General features: G+C 46.1%; 1 protein-coding gene across 2 annotated transcripts in view; it reads left to right on the forward strand.

Moving 5' to 3' along the window:
- The window catches only part of RAB11FIP4 (RAB11 family interacting protein 4), a 113513-nt gene that overhangs the window by 1481 nt on the left and 85276 nt on the right, over positions 1-26756 (forward strand). The window contains exons 2-3 of one of the 2 annotated variants that reach the window (XM_083148227.1): positions 16882-16969; positions 24195-24283. In XM_083148227.1, the coding sequence (XP_083004353.1) occupies positions 16882-16969; positions 24195-24283 (177 nt within the window). The remainder of the gene's footprint in view (positions 1-16881; positions 16970-24194; positions 24284-26756) is intronic. The other variant, XM_083148231.1, reaches the window with a different exon arrangement.

Genomic DNA, 26756 nt, shown 5'->3' on the forward strand with positions numbered 1-26756 from the left:
GCTTATTGATCCAGCCACATTGCAAAGGGAATAGTGGGGTGCATGATCCAGTCACATAGAAATGGTTGAGCATAGAAAAGGAATACTTGCAAGTTTTAAGTAAACAGTTTAGGGAGTGTGAATCGGGAAGACCAACTTTGGTAGAGGAAGATGATACTGTAGTTCAGGAATTTCATATGCTTGCTAAATAGATGTATGCCAGATCATGCTTAAAGGTTTGAAGGCTAATAACAAGTCCTGTTGTACAAGGCTGGGTAGAGCACAAAACATTCTGTAACTGGCTATGAGTGTGGATGAGACACAGACACTGAGAAGAGCAGATGGGCCACGTTAGGAGACTTGATAAATGTTGGTGAGATTTTGTTAATTAAATTGTATGTTAACAAAATTTATAGAAGATCCAGTAAAGTACAGACAGCCAATGTAGAAACTGACAGAGTGGAGCAGCAGTAGAATATTTAGCTGCTGGATTTAAATATAGATTATAAAAGGTGCAAAGCCTTATACACACTAGAACAGTGATGGAAAAACCTTGGCACTCCAGCTGTGGTTGAATTACACCCCCCAGCATGCCCTGCAATAGTTTTAGCATGACCAAATAGCAAAACTGCAGGGCATGCTGGGATGTTTAGTCAACCTTTTGACCCTGTTGAACTTTTGAGCCTGTTGACCTCATGACTGTAGACCTAGACATTTGTCGATATAACATACCATAGCCTTCCACTATATTGTTATTAACACTAATAGGTAACAGTACTCCTTTTATATCCTGTCCAGATGGAGTGCAGCACTGGTAGTGCCCTTTGCAGCCAATACAGACTTAGCACTACACCAGGTTGCATAATTTTGGTCTGTGCCTGCTCAGAAAAGGAACAAATACATACATCCAGCCCACACTCATATGACACTTATGAGTTCTTATGAGATTGTAGGGAGGAGAGTTTTTTAACTTGGCAGATTACAGTAAAGGCTTTAACGCTTTCGCTTACTACAACTGTTAAAGGCCTCCATCAACTAGTGTGATATATATTATGCAGGGGCGCCGACAGTCCGGCATGCAGGGAGAGAGGACAGGCTGCCACTGCCTCTCTTCCCAGCTCAGAGCACAGCACTGAGCATCATGTGCCGGGCTGTGGAGAAAGGCTGTGCTGCAGCGGCAGCCCGTTCTCTCTTACTAACTGCCTTGCTCCCTGCAATGCATTAGGGGGGAGTGGGACCCTCCATCAGACTCAGGCCTGGGTAAGTACCGTTCCCCTCCCCCCCCTTCTCAGCACCACTGGTGATATGGGCACTTTTCGTCCCATTCCGAGCTTTCGGAACAAGGGATCGGATGAAAAGTGTCACATCCCATGTCTGTTTCTTCTGACTCCAAACCAAGGCACGTTCCCGTTCTCGGATTGGAGTCACAGATAGTCATGGCTGCCATGCATATTTATCAGATCCCGCATCCATGACTGGGATCGCATACAATATATTATATGTAAAAAGACAGCATATGATGTATCTTATGTGGTCGAGCCACGTGGGAGCTGCCGAGTAAGTTGGCGGGGCATGCGGTACCTCCCACTAGTGGATGGGGCCCTAATAGTAGGAAGTGTATCTTCTGCACATAATACAAGACAAGTGTAATTACATGCGGCTGATGATGTTGGCCAGCCCATATGTTGCTGATGTGGAGATGGACACATGTAAAGATGTATACGTCTCTGCAAATGTGCATGCACGGACTGCTTTCTTTGTGTTCCTTATTTAGAATCATTTGCCAACAACTCTGCAGCAGTCCCTATGTGTTAGGCAGAGGAAAGTCACTTTCTCAATTTGTGGCCTTACGGATTATTGGCTAGGGCAGAGTGAAGTTGGGTGAGACAGTGCATAGCTGGGACACTGGCCAAATAACATCTTTACTGGTGATTTTCTGGCCTCACTTTACAGTACTGAACATTACTCCCGGGAAATGCAATCACAAAGCACATTTCCATTAGAGGTGCCTCATCATGTTATTCTTTGATAGAGGTGTGCAGATAGCTTATACAGCCAGAAATGCTTAAGCACAGTCAGGGGAATGCTTGCCGTTACATAACAGCTAGGGAGTGTGGTACTGCATAACAATGGAGAAAACTCATGCTGCAAGAGACAGATGGGGCAATATGACACATAACTATACATAATAGGGAAGGGACCACTGGGAAATGGGCCACCATATATATTACAAGAGAAGAGGCTGCTGGAGAGAATGACACTCTACTTAGCAGGAAAGATATATCTGGACACCTAGCACTTTATATAACAGGGAAGAGACTGCTGACTAGCTATATATACAAATTTTGCCTTTGCGTTTAGGGAATGACTGTAGTTTTCCTCACTTGGCGTTTATCAATTATGGCTTTTAGCACTTGAACTCAGGTGCTGGTGACTGCAGGAAGTATGGGTACTACCACATGCCTCCCCTCACCTCTGTGCGCCATTGTCACTGTTACATTATATATATATACATATATTATATACAGTATAACATTACTACAGGTTGAGTACCCCATATCCCAATATCCGTTATCCAAATTATTCCGAAAGCCACCACATTCCAGAAAGTGAAAAATAAATAAAAATGTCTTGCTAAAAACTTACTGGGGACATCTGTAACAGCACTACTGGGGGCATGGTATGTAACTGGCGCTAAATATGTGCAAGGAATTAGAATTCAAATTCAGTATCTGAGATAGTACTGTACACAAACTTTGTTTCATGTTTTAAAACCTTGTTTTATGCACAAATAATATATATTTGTGTGTATTTCATGTGGTTGATGTGTTTAAATGCAAGATACATCACTGAAATATAAAAATGTTCTGAAATATGGATTATCCGTTATACAAAAATTCTTCTGGTCCAGAGCATTTTGGATAAGATATACTCAACCTGCATAGGGTTTAGCAGTAACAATTATACTACTCTAATACTTAAGATCCTTGTGTAAACTAATATTGTTACTTTGAATGCCATGACAGAACCAATATAAAAAAAATAGAGATGACATCAATACTCTGCTGAGAAACTCACTACTGTCATGGGATTAGAGATTGGAAACAAGTGGTTTTGTAGAGTTATCCATGGTTGGCTGTGAAAGGGTTTAGCCACATATGTGACTGGATAGATGGGAACGAATAGTGGGGCAGATGGTCTGTCAATATGGTCAGCCCCGCATGCAATCTGTGAACACTCCTCACAACATATTGTCATTGTCACAATGTTGTCATGCGCTACTCGCTTTCATTGCTCAAGATGCTGAAACATTAAATAATTAATGTCAGAATGAGGAACATTCGTGATTAATAATCTGCTCATTGCTGTAACAATAAATGAGTATTTCCAGAAATCATACTGTAATGAATATAAAGACAGTAAAACAATGCATTAGAATAGACCATATAATATAGTGCAGTATGTGGATAGATGCCAACTATCCATAATTTCCAGTAACCATCTCTGATTTTAAAGATTCTTCCCTGGGAAGGTCCTTGTTTTTCAATATTGACCCAACTTCTATAGAACTTATTTGTCTTCATGTCAAATGCAATAAACTCCCCATCACCAGAGGAATGTCATCCTCCTCCCAGCGTATGGTAAACCAATAAAACCATGACAGTAATGAAATAGCACTAAAACATAGGGACCCACAATCCAAAAATATATTTATTTTATATCTAATTCAACTATTTATTTATCTAAATAACCCAATATAAAAATAATCAACTAAGCTAAGTAGATGGAAAGTATGGTGGCACCAACAGAACGTCACCGCAATACAAGTTCGCCAATTGTCACTACATACATTGCCCTTCAAAATGGGAGGTGACCAGCCAGCTCATTACCATGGCTAAGGTATCCATCTCCCACCCCAATTATAAAACATAAGGCCCACCTGGATTGGTGGTGCCGCTGACCCCAGTAGCGTAGAATCTGCCTACACCATGTATTAGAGGAAAGCACCTCATGCTCCAGTGACAAATGGCATTTGCATCATTTCTCTCACCACCACCAAAGCTGAAACCAAGCAAATAAGGAAGGGAGGAAGGGCAGGGCACAGACAACCAGGAAATTGTCTGCAACAACACTCGCTGAAAGGCCCTGAAATCTGACCCCACTAACTCCATCTTATAGGCAACCCCCCCCCCCCCCCCCCAATCACCCCAGAACAATATTTCACAACAAGAGCATTTACCCTTTCTAGCCCAGAGTCGGGCACTTACTGGCTTGGGTTTTTAATTCACTCCTTGCATATATAATCCACTCCGTCCCAATACTTACCACCTACAGTAGATGTGAGTTTTTTATACAATGGGGGCATAATAGGTAATCTTGGTTAGAAATGCAAACTATGTAGCACAGTTGTTGTGTTAAGAGGGCAGACAACAGGGAACATGAACAACACCCTCCAACAACAACTTTGGCGAGTGCAAACAAGCAATATGTTCAAAGTTATCTGCACAGTCCAAACTACTGGGTAGCAGGTCATAGTTGGGGACTAGGACAAGTTAACAGCAAGTTCCTGTCCCTCTAGATGTTTTTGATGAGCAGATTCAGAAGACCTTCAGATGGCTTAAATAATTAAGAAGGGATACAATGGGAGTAACCAGCATAGAGGATGTAATGGGTGTAATGGTGATAGCTTATGCCAGTATTCTAGATAAACTTGATCTTGATTAACGATAGACCTCCCCGCCCCCCCTTGGGTCTAAACCTAGCCCACCTTTCCCAACATCATTTTAGTCAGGATTCTGACCCGCATCTTCCGATTTAGGAGTTGAATATATTATAATCAATTTTCAAAAGAAGTTTAACAGCGCAACATAATTTTCGTTTTGGGCTGCTGCTCATAGAGGGTATTGGGGTCCGGTCATACATTATTTGGGTGCCAAAAGACATTTCCCCAAAATTATTGATGTAGTATAAAATAATAAATGATGTCATCCTTTACCGGAGTAGTCTCCCAGCACTAGCCATGACAATGTCACCTATAATTTATAACTCATATGAGCAAAATATTCTATCTATTGCACCAATAGTACAATAGAATATGAATGGTACTGTGATCTTCCTTAGATTTGCTTATATATAGTCAGTGTCTGATTAGAATCTGTGTACAATAAAATAAAGCACATGAATAAAACTGGATGAATGGTATTTGTCCCAACTGCAAGTCAAGACAGCAACAATATTCAAGCTACTGTACATTGTCTTGTTCCCTCGTTAGGTCTCCAGAGGATAATTAGTGCTCATTCTTGGGTTTATACAAGGATTTCTGGTTCATAGTGAATAAAGCCCCATACAGGAGGATATAGTAAAATGCAGCGCTCAGCGAGGGGGACAGAGAGAGAAAGGGGGAAACAAGTGAAAAAGAAAGTACAGCAGCACAGAGCTACAGGTCACATTTTTAGGGTTTTTTCTTGACCATGAACCAGCAAAGTAAGTGTCCAAAATACTAGTACAGTATAACGGAGGATGAGCCTTTAGACAATATGTGTTATGTTTCTCCATAGTCATAGAAGGAAATCTGCTGAAAATTGAATTTAATTGACAGTTTCATGGCCTGACTCTGTTATCTCAGAGCAGGCAGCAGTTTTTATGTGGCTTCTCAGAATTTCTCATTAGATATTTAAGTGTTGGTTATGTAGGCAGTTAGCCAGGTCATCAATCTGTCTAATGAAGATTCCATTTTGGGAAATGGATAATGGGAGGAGAAGATCTCCTACAGACCTGACAGTGAAATAGAACAAATGTTCTGTTTCTATCATCAAGAATCTGATGGTTGCTCATATTCCATCACTGGACATAGCACTGAAATTATTTATTTATTTATTTATTAACAGATTCGTATATAGCACACACATATTCCACAGCGCTTTACACAGAGAATATTTGAACATTCACATCAGTCCCTGCCCCAGTGGAGCTTACAATATATATTCCCTACCACATGTACACGGATACACAGACATTCTAGAGTTAATTTTTGTTGGGAGCCAATTAGCCTACCAGTATATTTTTTGGATTGTGGGATGAAACCGGAGTACCTGGAGGAAACCCAGGCAAGTACGGGGAGAATATACAAACTCTGTACAGTTAGGGCCATGGTGGGAATCGAACCATTACACCATCCATACTGCCCATTCATTATCAAACCACTGGGCTTTGGGCTTTTGTATACATACTATTTTCTCATCTGTTGCAGTACAAATTCAGCAAATTCCTTTCAACAGATTATGGAGCTGATGAAAAGTGGGTTCTCACCTCTGTTCTGATTATTTACTGTACATATAGACATCTGGGTATATGGCTAGTTCTGTATATACTCTTCTTATCTGTTAATATTATGTGTGTAAAAATTATTGCACTGTACTACTCATGCTTTGTATACTGTAACTAGGTGCTCTTCACACCATCTTAAGGGGCTGCGCCCCCTTAACCTGTGAATGCAGTTATTGTGTGGGTGAGGGTTTTGTGGTATGGGTGGGGAGGAGGTGCTTGGGGGTGGTGTGAGTGGGGGAGTGGTTGGTTCTGGGATACTGTGTGTGGTGGAGTTGCAGTGGTGGGGGTGGGCCGTGTGGGTGGTGTAATTTGGTTAGGCGCAGGGCCGCATGTGGGTGTTGTGGGTGTTGTGGGTGGGGGTGCTGTAGTTTGGTTGGGGATGGACAGGGGTGCCGCCGCTGTTGGAGGGGCGGGTGCGGGGTTTGTGTGGGTGAGGGATGGGGTTTGTGCGTGTTGTGGATGGGGGAGAGGGCGGCGTGCCGTGGGGGAGGGGCGGGTGTTGGTGAACTAAGGGTGGTGGAGGTGTGGTTGTGGTGTTTTGCAAGTGGATGCTGGGGTGATGTGGGTGTCATGGGAGGGTGGGGTGCGAGGGTGATGTGGGTAGGGGAGGGTGTTTGGGTGTGGTGCGGGTGGGGTAGTCGCAGGTGTGAGGATACTGCAGGTGTTGGAGTTACACATGTGGGGTCTCTCCAGATGGTTGGTGTGGGTTGGTGAGGTGCAGGGGTGGACTGGTTGAGTGATGTGCAGGTGGATGGGTGCATGGGTACCGCGGATGGTGGATTTGCATGCAAAATCATGCTTGGGATGCTGCCGTGGGATGTGGGGAGGGTCTGAGAACACTGGCAGGAGATTGCAGAGGTGGGTGGGGGGTTTGGGTGCAACTGGGATCCTGTTGGGTGAGCGAGGAGGTGCGTGGGGGGAGGGTGGCTTGGGACCCTGCCAGGGAATGAGGAGGTGCACTGGGGACACTGGCGAGAGATTAGGGGGGGGGGGTGAAGTTGCTTGGGGAATGAGGAGGTGCGCTGGTGACAGTGCTTGGAGATTGCAGGGGAGGGGGGGGTAGGGGATGCTGTCACGGAAGGGGGTGGGCTGGGAGACCTGACGGGGGAATGTGGGGGAGAGGGGTTGGTGAGACACCCAGGAAAGAAAAAAGGGGATGGGGAGAGTGAGAAATAGGAAAGAGAAAGGGAAGGGAGATAGAGTTGAGCGGCGTGGGTAGACGACAGTGTCCTGTGGCAGGGGCTCCTGTAGGCAGTGCTGTCATGTGTGCTGGGGCTCCTGCAGACTGGGGCGGTGCAAGGGGAGTGGGTGCGTCCCGGCGCTCACCCGCTCCAGGGGGGGGGGGTGAAGAGGTGGGGTCGGAGATGGGCAACTCGGCTCTTTTCCGTGAGTTGCCCATCTCTCAATAGTCCAGCTCACGAAAAAGAGCTGGTTCTTTTGAACGGCTCTCAGCTCTTATTTTTTTTTTTTTATTACGTTAATCAGAATAAAAAAAATCAGTTTAGTTACCCATGGTGCAGCCACAGCGTTCAGAAGTATAAATATATATATATATATATATATTATTTTTATAATACTGATATTATTATTATTATTATTATTATTATTATTATGATTAACGTTAAAAAAATAGCTGTGAGCTGCGAGAGCTGATCCGGGAGAGCAGATTTATGAGCCGGAAGGCGGAGTCCTTGACCTGTGAATGTGACTGAGCAGCGGTTCCTGGAGCAAGACAGTTCTTCCAATCACTGATAGTCAGTGATAGAAAAAGAAGAGCTGTCTCACCCCAGGAGCCGCCGCTCCGTGGGATGCAGTGGGGGAGGATGTGGCCGGCTTAGAAGCGCTCCGCTGGATGGAGTGCGTGTGTGTATATATATATAATGCTGGGAGGGGTGCGGATCTGTGCAGCCTGTGTTTGCTCCCCTGAACTTCCGGCTGGATGGGCACTGGACAGGGGGAGTTACGGTGGCTGACTTGGGGTGGTAACGCTGGGCGGGGGGCGTCACTTTAGTGTTTAGAACGCTGGCTGGGGGGCGGAACCTCCTAAGGCAGAATCTGACAATCAGCCTGTAGCAAATCTTGTTGTGAATTACAGCAACATTATATTATATAATGCTCTATGCAAACTGGATTATGCAAATAATGTATTCATACTACTGGCAGCATAGAAAACACTTGAGAACCCAAACACCAGATTTACGATCTGGTTTCTATTTTAGGGAAAATAGTTGCTAGGCAACAGGATAGAATCTTATTATTTTGATTCCATTTCCACCACAGACTTATGTAAAACAAAATACTATGATATTTGACTGGTCGCTCCTCTTTCCATGTTTATATGTAATCACTGTAAATTTAGGGGGCTATTCAAGTGATTATGAAGCCGGCCAGCAATGTTCTATCAAATTATGTGGGAATACTATTACACCAGCCGTCCTGCAGTATAATGGGAGATTTTCTCTCCTGTAATTATTGGTGACATGTGCAACTGCTAATGCAGATGTTAATGTAAACTTACAAGACCACAGAAATTTCTATACTAGATGGGGACCTACATCTATTATAAGAACAATGACAATAATCTACCCATAATTCCTGACTGACGACGTGGGCAGATTGATCCTAATTTTGTAAGCAAAGTGTCTCTGTAATTGTGGAAAGCCTTGTTGGTTGTCACATTTACTACCTTATGCTAATCATTGCATCCTTGCCTGCTCTCCTGGAAGTTATGCGAAACTCCCAATTTTTCGCATAGTACCCCGCATCCCCCGAAGAGCAGGAAGATCCCCCATCATGACCACATCCTAGTGATGTTGGCATGATGGAGAGACAAACACCAGCAAATACGGTGCAGAAAGGAGGGGCAGGGCTAAAATTCTGAAAATTGGGTCAATTTAGCCCTGACCCCTCTCCGCAGACCTGATAACTGATGGAAGCTGGTGCCACCGCTGCATTTGCCGGCTTCTCCCTGAGTGTAGAAAAGAGATGTAGGTAAGTATGTGTGAATGTCAGTGGGCCAGATGCACTAAGCTTCAAAAGTGATAAAATGGAAAGTGATAAACAGCCAGCCAATTAGCACCTGTCATACTCCAGAGTTTTCCCTATTAAAATGATGAAAATAATACAAAGAAGAGATTTATAACGTTATATCATCTTTGTATCATTCTAATTATTTTTATACACAAAGGCCCTTATTCACATTGGCGCGTACGCATGCGAATTCGCAGGTTTCACCCTGCTACCCCCATTGCGCATGTGCAGCTAGCGCACTGCGCATGTGCAATGTAATTAAAAAATACTCGCAAGCAACCTTTCGCGGAGATTTCTCCGTGCGAACGAGTGCATCGGTAGTAGGCGTGCAGTGGGCGTTAGCATGGGCGCGACCATTATAATGAGCAAAAGTGGGCGTACACATGGGCGTTCACTATGAGTGGTGGGAGTGCTTTCGCATGAGTGCAAGAGGGATTGTTCCCCTCCAACGCAAAACTTTTCGCCAGCTCAAAGCAGGTTTTTAGTTTCGCACACCTTGCTCCTTGTAATGTGCTCATTCGTACGGAGCAAACACACGCACGAAATGGCTAAATCAATGGCACCTGCACACTATTGACACCAATACATGGTTGATTTCATGAGACAATTACCTCAGCACAACTTCTGATTGCATACCACCAGCAATCAAGTGTTAGCAGATACAAACTTCTTCTGTTGCTAAAGTTATTTTGACCAAACGAGGATAATGAGGAAACATGATTAAATTCAGCTCTATTGTGTCAATGTAATTTGCTTGCAAAGTTGATTATTGTATCCAGCACATGGAAATAATTGAGGAGGGTGATGTGATTTAATTGATGTGTGTGAGGATGTTTGCAGCGTGCATACTAGTATTTGGTTTGCTAACATTTGGGGAGTAGAGCATGTTCGTTAGCAGCTTGAGGTGAGTGTGCGTGCGCAAATGTGTGGGTGCGTGCGACCAGTTACACGTACGCGCAATGATAGACCACCCCCCTTCTTAGTATGGTTGCGTGCGAATGATTTCGCAAGCACTGTAGGCGTGCCTTCGCCCGATGCGTGCGTGTGTTTTTTTCCGTAAGAGTGCTTGCGAATGTGCATGCGAGCGCATGAACCTGAATGAGGGCCAAAAACTGCAATATGCAGCGCTCTGCTGGAAAAACAGAGACTGTCAGGGAGAGACTAGAAGTGAGGTAGCTTTAAGCTCCGCGATCCCTCTTTGACAGACACTGAAATATGAAATGTAAATCAGATCCTTCCCTCCTTTTACAGTAGAAATATTTCTCCTATTTGAATACTATAGAGTAGAACTATTGTGTTTGAATCAGTAGACAGTCAAAAGGTCGACATGCAGTAAGTCGACATTGACAAAAGCTTGACATACAAAAGGTTGACATGAGTTTCACATTTATTGGGTGTCAATGTTGACACCTGAGCCTGTGGACCCCCAATTAGTAGCGCATACCCTCGCACTGCTTGCTCCACCTGCCATGCGTTGGGCTAGGTGCCGCGCTCTGTTGCGCTCTGCACACTTTATCATTCCCAATCAGAGTCCACGACGTTGGTGGTAAAGCATTAAAAAATTCCCCAAAATGGGAAAAAAAATTGAAAATCTAGTAACAACCTTTTCATATTTATTAACAGTTTCTTATATAGCGCACACATATTCCGCAGCGCTTTACAGAGAATATTTGAACAGTCACATCAGTCCCTGCCCCATGAACAAATGCACACAGACATTCTAGGGTTAATTTTTGTTGGGAGCCAATTGACCTTCCAGTATATTTCTGGATTGTGGGAGGAAACTGAAGTACTTGGAGTAAACCCACACAAACATGGGGGGGAATATACAAACTCCGCACAGTTAGGGCCATGGTGGGTATTGAACCCATGACCTCAGCGCTGTGAGGCAATAAGGCTAACCATTACACCATCCGTGCTGACCAATGCCATATCGACCCTTGTCAAGGCCCTATTGACTGTCTATGTACACAGTCAATAGAAATACAGATGGTTAAAATCCAGAAAATCATTGTCAGGAAATTAATCTGAACCCTTTCATGGAGGCTCTTAAGGTGCCCATACACGTACCAATACCCGGTACTTTTTGTGCTAAAATAGCATTGCATCGCATGCACAATGCATGCACAACGATGCTATTTTAGCACAAAAAGTATCGGGTAATTGGTACGTGAATGGGCACCTTAACAATGACTTACACAATTATTTAGGCTGAACAGTTCTAATGAGGAGAAAGGTGCCATAGCCCTGTAAAATGTAGAAACAACACCTCCTAACTTCGCACATCACCACTTACAGCTAGTAATAATAGATTGGTTTCAGTAGTGTTACCCTGGTTTTCGGTTCGATGATATACTCATGATAAGGAAGTAACCCCAGAATAAAGGTGTGCCGATGGCAAGCAAATAGAGAGACAGGAGTTGCTCTCTCAGTGCTCTTATCTCGGCAATGCATATATTAGCTGTTTGTGTCACTGGAGATAAAAGAGGAGCTGGCTGCTGCTATATTTATCTCTATAAATGTCACCTGGTGATGTATACCACACACAGTATGTGTAGAGGTGAGAAGAAACAATTATTTCACTCCTTATAAAACAGATAACATGGTATAACATTAGGCCATGAAGCTCAGGTGAGGTTATAGCTGATAATAGAATTTTGCACAGCGCCCCATTGAGGGGGCGTGTCATGCTCCACCCAAAGGGCGTATCTCGGTCCATATATGGAGAGATTGTGAAAAGAGATTGTGAACGTGGCACCTAGAAGCGTGGGTGTGTACTGCTACATCTGAGATGAATCCTTTAAAAGGACATATACAAATGTAGATGAGCCCCATAGGCTTCTATAGGGTATTGCCAGCAAAAGCTAGCAAAGCCCTCCGCATCGGTGCCCTGATGGAGGGGCTTTAATGGGGTTTTTACTACATTTTCACTGTAGAGCATCCTGCCCAATGTCTAGCAGGGGCATGACTAGAAATTTGTGGGCCCCCATAGCAAAATCTTGAAAAGCCCCCCCCCCCCTTCCATTGACACAAGAGGTAATAACAAAAACACATCAGTCACCCCGTATGAGTAAAAAAGGACATGTGACATGACCAGGATGAAGGTGCCCGGGACAAGGCTATCACAAAGGTGACAGGACCAGAGCAGGAGGGATGGGTGACAGGACACTGGGACAAGAACAGGACAGAGGGGTCAGCACAGAGATGACAGGGCTGGAGAGATGGAACAGGTACTGGGCAGAACAGAGGGGACAAGAGAAAGGGGTGGCAGGGACATGCCAGTGGGGACAAGACACAGATGACAGTACAGGAGATAGGTGACAGGGACAAAACAAAGAGGGCAGGACAGATGTAACAGGGTTAGGAGAGAGGAGACAGGAGAGATTGAACAGGTACTGGGCAGGGACAGAGGAAAGGGGTGGCAGTGACATGACAGTGGGACAGGGACAGGACACAGGTGACAAGGACAGGACAAAGAGGGCAGGACATACGTGACAGTGTCAGTTTAGAAGTGAAAGGACAGGGATATGACAATGGGGAAAGGACCAGTACTAAAGAGGCAGAGGGCCAGATGTACTAAGCCTTGAAAAGTGATAAAATGGAGTGACAAACCACTAGCCAATCAGCTCCTTACTGCCATGTAACAGGCTGTGTTTGAAAAATTAGGAGCTGATTGGCTGGTGGTTTGACACTCCATTTTATCACTTTCCAAGGCTTAGTACATCTCGCCCAAGGACACAACAGATGGTTCAGAATTCAGGAGATAGGGCAGGAGGAAGCGATGGCGCCAGGATAGGAGATTGATGGCTCACTTGCTGTAAACAAAAACCACAGCCTCTCACAGGTCCACTCACTGTCATCAGTAGTTAGGGCTATGTGGCACCCAATGCTCGAGGCATCGGTCGGCTGTACCACTGCTGCAAATATGCTTCTTGATTTCTGAGCTGCTGCTGCTGCTGATATCATCATCATCATCATCTCATGAGTCATGATATTTATAATATCACTGTGTGTGTGTATGCTGTTCCCATGGGTTGTTAACAACCCCACGTCATCTGAGCACATTACTAACAAGGGCTTCTGCTCCTCCCCCTCCCACCATCACTTACCCCTGTCGTCATCAGAAAGTGTGTATGCACTTGCCGATGCCGGGTCACCGTGGCTGACGATATCAGCGGTGGCTGGTATTGGGAATAGTGTACAGGGAATTAAAATTTCCCCTTCTCTCTCCAGCCATACCTTCTCCTCAATCCACACATGGCCGCACAGGTTTTGCACAATATATTTTAAACAGCCTGAACAGAAAAGCTGCTGTAAGCAAGCCCCCATCCCCTCCAATTTTTTATGCATTATGTTTAAAACCCCCCTCCCTTCTTCTTGTGGGCCGGATGCACTAAGCTTCAAAAGTTGGAGCGAGATAAACAGCCAGTCAATAAGCTCCTTACTTTCCATGTCACAGACTGTGGTCCTTATTCTGTTTGGTGCGGTGAAACGTACGTATGGTCCATCACACCGTATGTTTCCCGTACGCTCACGGTGAGCGTAAGTCCGCCCACAGAAAAGCCGCACACGATCGGTCACAGACACCAACAATGGGAAGTGGCGTACACTTGAGCGTACGCCACAGTGTACGGACAGATCTCCCTCTTAGCCACCGATACCTGGCGTACATCAGAGCGTACGCCACAGTGCACGGACGGGTCTCGCCTTTTTCAATGGAAAACTCAGCGTGTGTCACCGATTGTGAGAGGAAGCGTACGTCCGTGCACAGTGGCGTACCCTTCACATATATGGGCCTGCAAATCTTGCCTTTGAAGTATAATTAAGACAATTACTTAATTATTCTAACTGTTATTTAATAATTGTTTTCTATTACCTCAATTGTCTACCTTAATAAACACCCTAATAAAACAACATTTTAAACCTCATTACATGTATATTTATTATGTTCTAATGTGGCATCTTACATACAGGGTGTGCTACATAAAATTCATAGCAGATATGAAAGTGCATAATGTATGTTGTTGGGCAAAAATATAAAGATTGTGTGCAAAATAGTGGCCATTCCAGTGGTAGCCAACCCTAGCCCTCGAGAGCTACCAACAGTGCACATTTTCCAGACAACCTAGCTGCTGCACAGCTGCACAGCTGCACTCATTAATCACTGACACATTTTAAAATATACACAGATGGAGCTAATTAGCTCACTTGTGATTCTGTGAGGAGACCTGCAAAACATGCACTGTTGGTAGCTCTCGAGGACTAGGGTTGGCTACCCCAGCCTTAAGACATTGCTCAACCATTGCAAGTAGAAATTGAGTCCAAAAACATCCCTGTTGCTCTTAGACGTGGTTTATGTGTCTTTTTCATAATAAAAAACTGGTATGTTTGTGTTACAGTGAAAAAGTTGACACATGTCGACTTCTGTGAATTGAGTGTCCTGCTTTTTAAAGTATACAAAAACACTTTCTGAATGGGTGTAGATGGTTATAAAATAACTAGCTGGACATATATAACCAGGTATTAGAATGAATATTACCTAAAATTAAACCAACCTTTACATGTTGAGAAGTGTAGAAAGATAAGCTTCCAATGTGTTTGAGGGCTGTGTGTGGCTTGCAGGTAGTGAAATAATGGTTTTCACTTAATAGCCTGCAGCATTGCTTATTACATTCAGGTGTATGTGTTTGAGTAGTAATCAGCGTTAATTAGCAGACCCAGGCGTCTACTCTCATACGGTATCTCTAGGGGTGGTCTGGAGCTATCTTTGGCGTCCGCCTGTTTTTTTGGGCCAAAATGCACGGTGCGTTCACCGATCGAGGCGGTTGTGGCACCGTGCATTTTGTGTGCACACCCCCATGTACGCCCATGTTTACGCCCAGTTTTCCTCATTATTCCGGCCGCTCCCATAAAAACGCCCACAATGACCGTGCTCTTGCGGACATTTTTTTTTTCACGGAGAGACTCATCCGTGAGCAGTGTGCGGTCGCCGCACATGTGCATTGCTAAAGATATGCTTGCGCAGATGAAAAAAAATCCCAATCCGCCCGTATACGGTCCCACCGTACCAAGCAGAATAAACCCCTGTGTCGAAATGGGCAAAACCATGTGCACTGCAGGTGGGGTAGATGTAACATGTGCAGAGAGAGTTAAATTTGGGTGGGGTGTGTTGAAAATGAAATCTAAATTGTAGTGTAAAAATAATGCAGCCAGTATTTATCCTGCACAGAAACAAAATGACTCACAAAAATCTAACTCTCTCTATACAGTACATGTTATGTCGGCCCAACCTGCAGTGCACATGGTTTTGCCCATTTTGAGAACAAATTTGTACTGCGATCAGATATGAATAAGGGCCTGTGTTTGAAAAATGTTAAGCAGGAGCTGATTGGATGCTTTTTTATCATTCTCAATTTCATCACTTTTGAAGCTTAGTGCATCTGGCCCTGAATCTTTTATGACAATGATGTCGATGCCATGCCCCATTTTAACTTTTGTGCAGTGTGTGGCTAGGGAGTGGGACCGATGGTCCAGGAAATGTAGTCCTATGGCTGGTAGCATTACTGCTCTCCACACGCTGCAATCTCCACTCGCAGGTGCAGGAGCTGGCCAAGACAGACAGCTTCAAAGGAGCTGGAGATAGTTGCTAGCATGGTAACCAGTGGCGGTTCTCCTGCGGATCCTGGTCACCCAGCTGCAGTGCATGCATGTTAAGAGAGGAGGAGCCTGAATATTATGGAGTAACTGTATTTACCTGGGGGAGGAGGAGTCACTCTTGTCACTTGTGTCGTTTCATGGCGGCACTGGGATCGCATCGCATGGTATGTGTGTAGTTTCACGCCGGCACTGCCCGCGGAACGCATCACATCGCAGAACGCGGAATACACATCAAGTAATCCACATCCCCTCGCGGGTCTCGCTACGCTCCCCAAGCATCCGGCTCGTTTTCCGCGTCCGCTCGCCACACTTAGGGCTGATGTGGATAGTGGGGGTGTGCGAAATGTGCATAGTGGGGGTGTGCGAAATGTGGATAGTAGGGGGTGGGTGCTAATTCGCATCGTATACGATTTGTATGTGATGCGATATGATCCACGGGCAGTGCCACCTTGAAACTACACAAGTACCATTGCATTATGTGTAAATTGCCATAGAGATGGCAACATCCAATCATGTGGGAAAATGCCCTGGAGCTCAGCCCTGATTGGGTGTCCATGTCTGCCACAGTGGAGAGCAGCCTGTAATAATACACACATTAAGCTTTCTGAGTCCTGGGGTTCACGTAACTAAGCTTCATTTTAATCTTGGTCATGCTGCGGTACTACAAATCCTAGTGGGACCATTAATGCCTGCATTCTGAGACTTATGGTTCTCCAAGTCCCTGCATGCGGGACTTGGAGGCTGATAATGTCACATAATGGACAGGGCTCAGAACCGGTGTTCCCAACTTTGTAACATATTAGAAGTGCTATGCTGCAAAAGTATTTGTTCTTTATGGAGCTTCTTTGGAATAATACAGCAATATTATATTTATTTCTATTTTACTAGGTTGAAAAACTTGTTAAATACTTGGACCCCAATGAACTTGGCAGCATAAATTTTAAAGACTTTTGCCATGGGGTACTCGAAATTAAAGGTAAGATGCTATTTATTTATTTGTTTTTTATATATAAAAAAAATATTTTTATTGAAGCATGAACAGAAAATACAATAATAATGTAATTTGTATATAACACAATGGGCAGTATTCAATGGTCTTGATTCACCGTTTTATTTTTATTTTTTTCGGTGAACCGGGCTGTTTTTTGTTTTTTTTTTCGAATCTGCAAATTTTTCCTCAGAAAATTATATTCAACATATTCAATGATCACTGTTTGCCGAAAGCAAATAGTGAATGCTGGTCAATTCACTGTTTCATAGAATGACCCCCACAGAAGCAGAATGACCCCCTATGACCTTCTTAAAGATCCCTGTATTCAGTTTTTACCATTGTAATCCATTTATCCATAACTTCAAACTTTTAAATTCATCTTATATTGACTCACATCTTCCTTTTAATTTCTTCCAAAAGGAGGACGAGCGCATTCAAGCCCCTTGCTTAAATGTGCTCACCACACTATGGCCCTTATTCTGGTTGGTGCGGTAATATCCGTGTGCGTTCGTGCCGCCGATGTTTTGTGTCTGCGCATGTGCAGAGGCGTCTCTGCGCATGTGCGAGCGGGGCGTACGGGCAAATTCCGCATGAAATGTGAACACTACGATCAGGGGGTGGAGAGGGGCGTGAAGGGCTATTTGGGCTCATTACCATATGCATACGCCCCGCGTTTCATGGGCGTTTCCATGAAAACGCTGGGCGTACGTATGGTAATGCGGCCGTGACGCACATGTAGGGGGCGGACATATGACATTGCCGGATGTCAGCTGCCCGCCCAGATCCCTGCTTTTGCACGGAGAAATGCCCGTGTGGTCTGAGGTTGCGGGAGCTGGTGGACCACTTAGTCCTGCATTCGATGGTCTGCGACCATCGAATGATGGGGGAGGTTACCTGAGATGGAGGCGTATTCCATGAGAAATACACTTGCGGTCCGTTCGGACAGCTTCTTACCGCATTCGGACAGAGTTGGCGATCCGTATGGAAGGCGGGGTTTCGGACGCACGGTCCTGCCCGCATATTCGGATCCGGCCGCACCGATCAGAATAAGGGCCTATGGGCTTGGTGGCGAGTGCATTCTATTTTCCCTCTATTCTTCCCATGAGGGAAAATAGCCAATGTAAGTCGGGATTCCGACTGTCGGGCTCCTGACAGTAGGGATCCCAACTGTCGGTGAGTCATCCGGCACCCATCACCTCGCTTTATCCTAGATTTGGGTATGGATCATTAGGTCTACAAGAAGATGGTCGACAAGCATTGGGTCGACACCATTAGGTTGACATGGGTCTAGGTTGACATGGGTCTAGATCGACATGGGTCTAGGTGGACAGGTAATTAACTCGACACAAGCAAGGTCGACATGGGTTTTTTCACAGTTTTTTTTACCCGAATGTCAACACAGTCGCCATGGACACCGAAACCTAGCACCACGTCCGCTTGTCATGCTTCGGCCGCGGTGCCTCACTATGCTTGACACACTGTTCTATTTTCCAACCACGCCCTAGTGGATGGTAGGGCATGAAATACATGTCGGCTAAAAAAAACAGTGAAAAACCATATGTCGACCTTTTGACTGTTGACCTTACCCATGTCGACCTAATGAACTGTCAACCTTTCAGCATGTCGACCTAATGATCGTATACTCTAGTATGTCATTATTTCCAGGAAGATGGAAAAAAATCTCTCGGCCAAGCTGGTTGGATAGTTGTGACCAAGCCACACAAGCCACCCAATCAGCTTTATTGATAACTTTGCACAGAGTGCTGCATTCTTTCAAAAAATTTCAGGGTCCTGAGCATCACAGGAACTCGGGGGCCAAACATTAGACATGTCTAGGTTTGGAGTTGGGTGAAGGTAATCTGCTTTTTGTTCTGATTTTAGTTTTTTTTTTTTATGTAATTCAAATTGTATCCCAATTATTGCAAATGTGAAATTTTAAATGTTCAATCTGAGGAATGTTGTTTATCCAAAAATATTATCTGTGTGTATTATAAGATACCTTCTTATACCTATAAGAAGATATCTGCTAAAGGTTTGCAAAACAAGCAGTGTGGCTAATATATGGTTTAAAAACAGTGGCGCTATATCAATTATATAAAGCATAACAGGTTATTGGAAAAAAAAAATCCACAAAACAAACAGATTTCGTGACATTTTTCAGTCACCTTCTGCAGGGCTGCCAAGAGAAATCCTGGGCCCCGGTACAACAGCGTCACGGGGCCCCCCTGGAGTGGTGAGCAACAGAAAAGAGGTGTGGCCATTAAAGGATATAGGGGTGTGTACCACACCATATACCCTTTATGCAACACAATAGTAGACCCCTTATACTTGCCCCTTACACATTATGCTACACAAAATTCAAATCGATTACTTGCCGCCCCGTTTGTATGCAGCAGTGTGGACAGAAGCGTGGGGTGGTGGATATGGGTTGCGCCCATGGGAGTAAGGGGTCGTGGCCACGGATGGGCAGATAGCGGCAGGGTCCCTGCGGAGGATGGGAACTAGGTAATAGCTCCCATCCTCCGCAAGGACCCCACTGCTGTCTGCCCATCCGTCACAGGGACCCTCTGCACCCCTGCGCTGCCCAGACCCCTATGCCATACAGCAGGGGTGGCCAGCCCACGGCTCCTCTCCCCAAGATCTGTGACTGGCACGATCATCCCCATTTGAAGCGCCGCCTCTGGAGTATAAGGATCCCAAGCTCACACACGCAGCAGGGAAAGCGGCAACAGTTCTGGCAAAAAGCAGCAGATGCCACTACTTGCAGTATCGCCGAGCTGAGCTGCCGGTATCTGCTGTGTCCCCCAAAGCTACAGATCCGGCACCAAGAGCAGCTGCATTGTGATGGCCAGCGGTATGTGCACCTGGAGGGAGAGGGGGATTGTGTCCATTAAACCTCTTGGTACTTCTTTACTTTCACGGCGCCAGCATGGCGCCGTGCTACTTCCGGCTGTTACGCTCGCCACAAACTATGTAAAATAAAGGAACTTAACGCCATGCCAACATGGATAGCTCATACCTCCACTATCCATGTTGGCATGGAGTTGATTTTAAATAGCGTGGCAAGCGTAGCGAGCCACCGAGCCCGCAGCGTGGGCGAGCGAAGCGAGCCCCGCAAGGGGACTCTGACGCGCGGCGCCATGCTGGCGCCGTGAAAGTAAAGAAGTACCAACCTCTTTAATCTCATGTGATCCTGCGCAGTATGGTCCCACCCAGATCGCATTCCATATATGATCCGTCATAAATGGGCCCCATGTAGCCTGTTCCCTTCACACACATTGGAGGTCATTCTGATTGACCACAAAGCTGCAAAATTTGCAGCTTTGCGGGTCATCTAAATACCTCAGATTTCACGCATGCGAACGGATGTTTTACATCATCGATTTGCAGCTTGTGTGCAGGGCAGTGCGGTCGCTGACCATCAAATGATTTCTCAAGCCCTCGCAGATCTAAGTCAGTCTCTGCTGTCTTAGATCTGTGGCGCTCCTGTACGAGAAGAGGGCGGGCAGCTGACATCCGGTGACATCAGCTGCCCTCCCCCGGCACCCACGTCATGGGAGTTCCCATGGGCGCAACCCATATCCACCACCCCACGCTTCCGTCCACACTGCTGCATGCGATCGGGGCGGCAAATAATCGGTTTGCTCGCTCACACAAAGTGGCTGCACATGCACAACATCGCTCCCCTGTGTGACCGTGCGGGGGAACGAACCAACCTGAATGAGGGCCATAGCCTGTTACACACACACATAGCCTGTTCCTTCACACATACAGTACATAGCCTGTTACACACACACACACACACACACATATACATACATAGCCTGTTACACACACACACACACACACACACACACACACACACACACATAGCCTGTTACACACACACACACACACACACACACATATATACATACACAGCCTGTTCCTTCACACATACAGAACATAGCCTGTGTTACACACACACACATATATATATATATATATATATATATATATATATATATATATATAAAGCCTGTTACACACACACACACACCATACTTGCCGACTTCTCTTCTGCCTTTTCCGGGAGAGGGCAGCAAGTTACAAAAAGTAGGGGGCGTGGACATCGATCGTGACGTAAATGGGGCGGGGCCATGGGTGGAGCTAACCAAATTGCATTTCAATTAAAATTTTAAATCCTTCCCTTAGCTTACTTCCTCCACGCTGCTGCAGGTTTATAAAAATAATTGTTTCCTTTCCTCCTGCACCCTCATTATTGTTCCTCTCCTCCCTCCCTATTGCTTAAAATATGATAGAAGTATGATTGCAGTGGGGAGGGGGGAGAGGAACAATTTTGATGAAGCTGCGCTGCTGCAGCAGCGTGAAGGTCTGAAGGGTGAGGGAGACAGAGCCTGAGAAACGTTATTAAATAAAACAGCGGGGACGCCGGGGAGCTGAGAGAGAGAAGCAGAAGGCAGCACCGTAGCAGCCAGCCTCTAACTTACTCACCAATCACCATCTCCTCTGCGGCGCTGCCTTCTGCTGCTCGTGTCAGCTCTCTCTACTGCTCCCGCTCCCAAGGCTGCCCCGTGCTGTGCTGCTGCTGCAGCCAGCGATACCCTATGTCCTACAGAAGCCCCGCCGGCAATACTAGGACAGCCGCGCAACGTCAGCCAGCCTATACACTTTGTGACTTGCGCATGCGCAGTCACTGGTTTTCCCCAGGCAGGGGAAAAAACGGGAGAATCCTGTGTATTCCCGGGAGACCGGGAGAAAGGACCAAAATGCGGGAAACTCCCGCTAAATGCGGGAGGGTCGGCAACCCTGACACACACATAGCCTGTTCCTTCACACATACAGTACATAGCCTGTCACACACACACACACACACACACATATATACATACATAGCCTGTTACACACACACATAGCCTGTTCCTTCACACATACAGTACATAGCCTGTTACACACACACACACATATACATACATAGCCTGTTACACACACACACACACACACACACACACACAGCCTGTTACACACACACACACACACACACACACACACACATATATACATACACAGCCTGTTCCTTCACACATACAGAACATAGCCTGTTACACACACACACACACACACACACACACACACACACATATATATATATATATATATATATATATATATATATATATATATATATATATATACAAAGCCTGTTACACACACACACATAGCCTGTTACACACACACACACATATAGACATACATACATAGCCTGTTACACACACACACACACACACACACACACACACACACACACACACACACACACACATAGCCTGTTACACACACATATATACATACACAGCCTGTTACACACACATATATCCATACATACAAAGCCTGTTACAAAGCCTGTGTGTGTCGGGACCCGGGCCCCCCTGGCAGGCCCGGGCCCAGGTAAAATGTACCCGCCCCCCCTGCCTCTCGGCGGCCCTGACCTTCTGCCAATAGTTTTATTCACACAATACAAAGATTAAGTGTGCAATGTCTCCCTCTGGTGGTTCTTTTTTGGAAATTTTTCACATAACCATGCACTGCCATGCAGTGGTGAGCTTTGCCTAATAATAATAATAATAATAATAATAATTATTACTATTATTATTATTATTATTATATTTTATTCATAAGGTGCCACAAGTGTTTTGCAGCGCCGTACAATGGAACAGTACAGGGAGACAAAACTTAACATGACAGTAAATAAATAAAAAAAATAGAGTACAGGTAAAAAGAGCGCCACAGTTCAATACACAGTACAGCTTAGATGTAAGTAGTGAGGATGTGATGAATGTACTACCAGGGGCTGGTGGCCAATGATGGAGATGAGTATGTGGATGAAGACGGTCGCTGAGTTTTTGAATATTGGGTAAAGTTGCACATAAGTGAAATGTGAAGAGGAGAGCTTTGACAACAAGAAGGAAGAGGGTCCTGCTAATAACGTATTAGTGTAAACTTACACATTAAGGACCCTATTTGACATCCCAGTTTTCATAAAATGTAAGTACTAAAAGCCTACTGCAGGAGATTTCTAAAAGGATAATAAGCACATGTTCAATGGGGACTACGATATACTTGCCTACTCTATCGAAAAGGGCAGGAGGCTTGCAAAACTCAGGGGCCTGGATGGAATAAAGAGCAAGTCTCCCAATGTAAGCCCCATTTCTGTCTGGATGTCCACTTAACGAATAAAGAGGGCGATCCAGGCAGCCGAAGACACGATTTTTGCTGAATCATATCATTGTAGCCACACACCCTGCTGTATAATGTCAGAAATCATGGTATGTAATAGCAGGGAATGTGACTACGATGGCAGGAAATGGTTACCATTCCCTACCTTTAGAAGATGGTAAAGCTTTTCAATGTGGCCATGGTGTAACTCACAGGGACTGCAGTTATTGCCGCTGTGAGTTACAGTAGCAGGGACATTTTTGTAGATTTTTAAAAAGTCTCAGCAACATGTGACTAGTTTGTGCCGCATAAAAGGGCCTGATTTTGGTTGGTTCGGTAAGCTGCAAACATCGCAGCTTACCACGCACATGAGACGCCGCCCTGCCGAATTCCCGCCTACCACTGACGAATCCCCGCCCTCCCACTGCCGAATCCCCTCTTTAACATGCAAGGGGATGTGTAATGAAGACACATCGCCTTGCATGCCTCCACTGCGAGAGAAATCCCATTGAACGGTTTCTCCTAGCATTGCAAATAAAAGTCAGTGGGAACTGACTTTTATTTGCGAACATCGGGATGAAAACAAGGCGGGTGGTTGATGTCCTGTGACGTCAACCGCCCACCCCTGGCAGTCATTGTCCCGTCCGCATACCCACAGGGACACCCATATAATACTGGGCGTTCGCTTGGGTGATCCCAGTCCCCGCCGCTGTCAGCCCCTTGGCCACCCCCATCCTTTGTGAACAGCTTGGCGACTATGCAAAGGGAAGCTGCACATGGGCATAATAGACCATGCACAGTTCCCTAAATATTGGGACAGGGCCGAACTTGCTATAACGCAAGTGTACCAGAATGACCCCCAATATTCCTAATCACATTACCAAAACACAACAGCAGCACAGGCTCATTGCCTTTTGGTATACAGCAATAGTTAATGTTGTAATAAATTACATTTTTAACAAATTATTTAGTGAGCTGCTCTGTTTGTTTGCAGGATGCAACGAACTGCTGAAAGGCGTACTTGGGGTTAACAGCAAAAAGATTCAACACTACCCTGCCCAGTATGTCAACTATTATTATCAGGTAAGGAAAAACTCAAAATCCATTACCTATCCGCTACAGTACCAGGGATGAACACTAGATGACACCATACTAGTTTGGACAGGTTTTATAGTATCTGTGCGTCAGTATATTATAGGACGCTACCTGCAGCTCAGAGGTGGAAGCAGGGCCGCCGACAGGGGGGGTGCCCTGGGTACAGCTGTCCCGGGCCCCTCCCAGGCAGCTGCCCACAACCCCCCCCCCCGCACACAGCCTCCCCCGCACACAGCCTCCCCCTGCGCCAGTGCCAGGCACACACAATACACAGTGCAGCCTGCAGAGCGCCAAACCTAGAACACAGAGGGGCTCGGCACTCTGCAGGCTGCACTGTGCAGTGTGTGCTCCAGACCGTAGAGGCTGAAGGAGCTGGAGGACGTCGCTGCGGGTGATGGTAAATAATCGTAATGGGGACAGGGGAGGGGGAGGCAGGGTGCGTGCAGGTGCGAGGGGGGGCGCGGCGGAGATATGACACTGTGCTGCTGGGGGCCCGGACTGTAGGTCAGTCCCGGGCCACCAACATTTCTAGTGGCGGCCCTGGGTGGAACTACCATTGGTGCAGCAGGTGAAAACTAACTGTCACCCTCTTCCTGACACCCACTGTATATCCCTGTCACACTCTGTCTCCCCGTGCCTCTCTCTGTCATCCACTGCAGTAATAGTTGTATTTATTTACTTATATAGCACAGCACATTCTATTGCGCTTTTCAATTGTAGACAGTGATAGAACAAACTGGGTAACAACAGACAGACATGGAGATAGGAGGGCCCTGCTGCAAGCTTACAATCTATAGGATTGTGAACTTGGGTTGAGGTGGAAGAGGGGGGCCCAAACAATATTTTTCCACCTGAGCTCACCACCCACTAATTCCGCCACTGCTGCAGCCAATAACCACATCATGCAGAGGGCATCCAGTTAAGCACTTATGAACATATATGCAGGGATGTATCCATACCTCCAGGGCTGCCATCAGGGGGTGCTATGGGGACAACTGTCCTGGCCCGGCTGCTCTGACAGAAGGTAGGGCCCGGGCCGTTCTATCCCCATAGCCCGCACCCACCAGCACCCTTCTTCAAAAACAGCTCTGTCTGACCGCGGGTCATCTGACTGCCAGCCCCCTAAACAGCAGCGGGTTGTGCACAGCACACTGCACAGACATAGCTTGCCTCCAACCTTATGTGACAGCCATCCCAGCCTTCCTCCTGCATGCTGTCCTGCGACGGTCAAACAGGCAGTGCAGTGGGGAGCAGGAAAGCCAGGAGCTCCCATAGAAAACCCCCACTGCGTGACCGCCACTATCTAATGACGTCATACTGTCTCCGGGATGCGGTCAATTTGCCGGCGGTCAGAATCCCGACACTGGAATCCCGACCGCCGAAATCCCGAAACTTTCTCCCTCCGTGGGTGTCCACGACACTCATAGAGGGAGAATAAAATAGCGTGACGAGCGTAGCGAGGCACCGGGTCCGCTGCGTGGCGAGCGCAGCGAGCCCGCAAGGGGGGGCGCTCCACGTCCCCCCCATGTCGGGATTTCGCCGGTCGGGATTCCAGTGTCGGGATTCCGACCGCCGGGATCCCGACCGCCGGGATTACGTATCGGATCCCTGTCTCCATCCATGATGGAGGAGGACGAGGAGCGGTGAAGGGAGAGCAATGTGTGGCCGCCGGCGCCCACCTGTGTGCTGGTAATTAATTATTGTTGTAACACTCACAGCAAGGAGAGAGAGGGGGGCGGGGCTAGCTCTCTGAGGGGCGCATTTATCATTATATAGCAATGCCATCGCCGGGCATCGCATTGCGGTATCATGTGATACCGCCTGGATGTATCAATTTGAGGGCGCAGGGACAGGGCTCTGAAAGGAGCACGTCCCTGCGAAGCCGGGGGGTCTGCGCATGCGCGGTTATGCGCTGACCCCCACCGACGCCTCTGACCACACTGTCCTGCCAGGGCAGTTCGATGTGTAGCCATAGGCTACAATGGGCTATCGCCATATCAGAATGGCGATAGCGCAGGGGTGCGAAGCCGGGCTGCCCGATGTGGATACTAAATATTTGCGGTTAACCCCCGAAAACTGATGTTTTGTGGGTTTAGTCGCAAATATTTCTTGATAAATGCTGCTTCACGTGGTTCACTTCACCCACCAAGCTTCAGGCTATTTGCCTTGTTGCGCTCAGCACACTTTTCCATTCCCAATCAGAGTCCATGTGAATGGTACAGTGTGTAAATGTCAAAAAAACTGGAAAGAAAATCATAGAAAAATCATATCGACCTTTTCAGGTGTTGACCATTGTCATATCTACTTTGAGCTCATGTCAACCCTTTGTCAATGTTGACATTGTGCAAGTTGATCTTTTTTCAATGTCGACCTTGTGCCTGTCGACCTGTTGATGTGGACCTATTGACTGTCGACCAAACCATTGCCTGTCAGCCTTCCGGTTACCACTGATTTCATTCTC

The sequence above is a fragment of the Crinia signifera genome, chromosome 6 (genome assembly GCF_055691185.1).
Source record: "Crinia signifera chromosome 6, ASM5569118v1, whole genome shotgun sequence".
In the NCBI taxonomy this organism is placed as follows: Eukaryota; Metazoa; Chordata; class Amphibia; order Anura; family Myobatrachidae; genus Crinia; species Crinia signifera.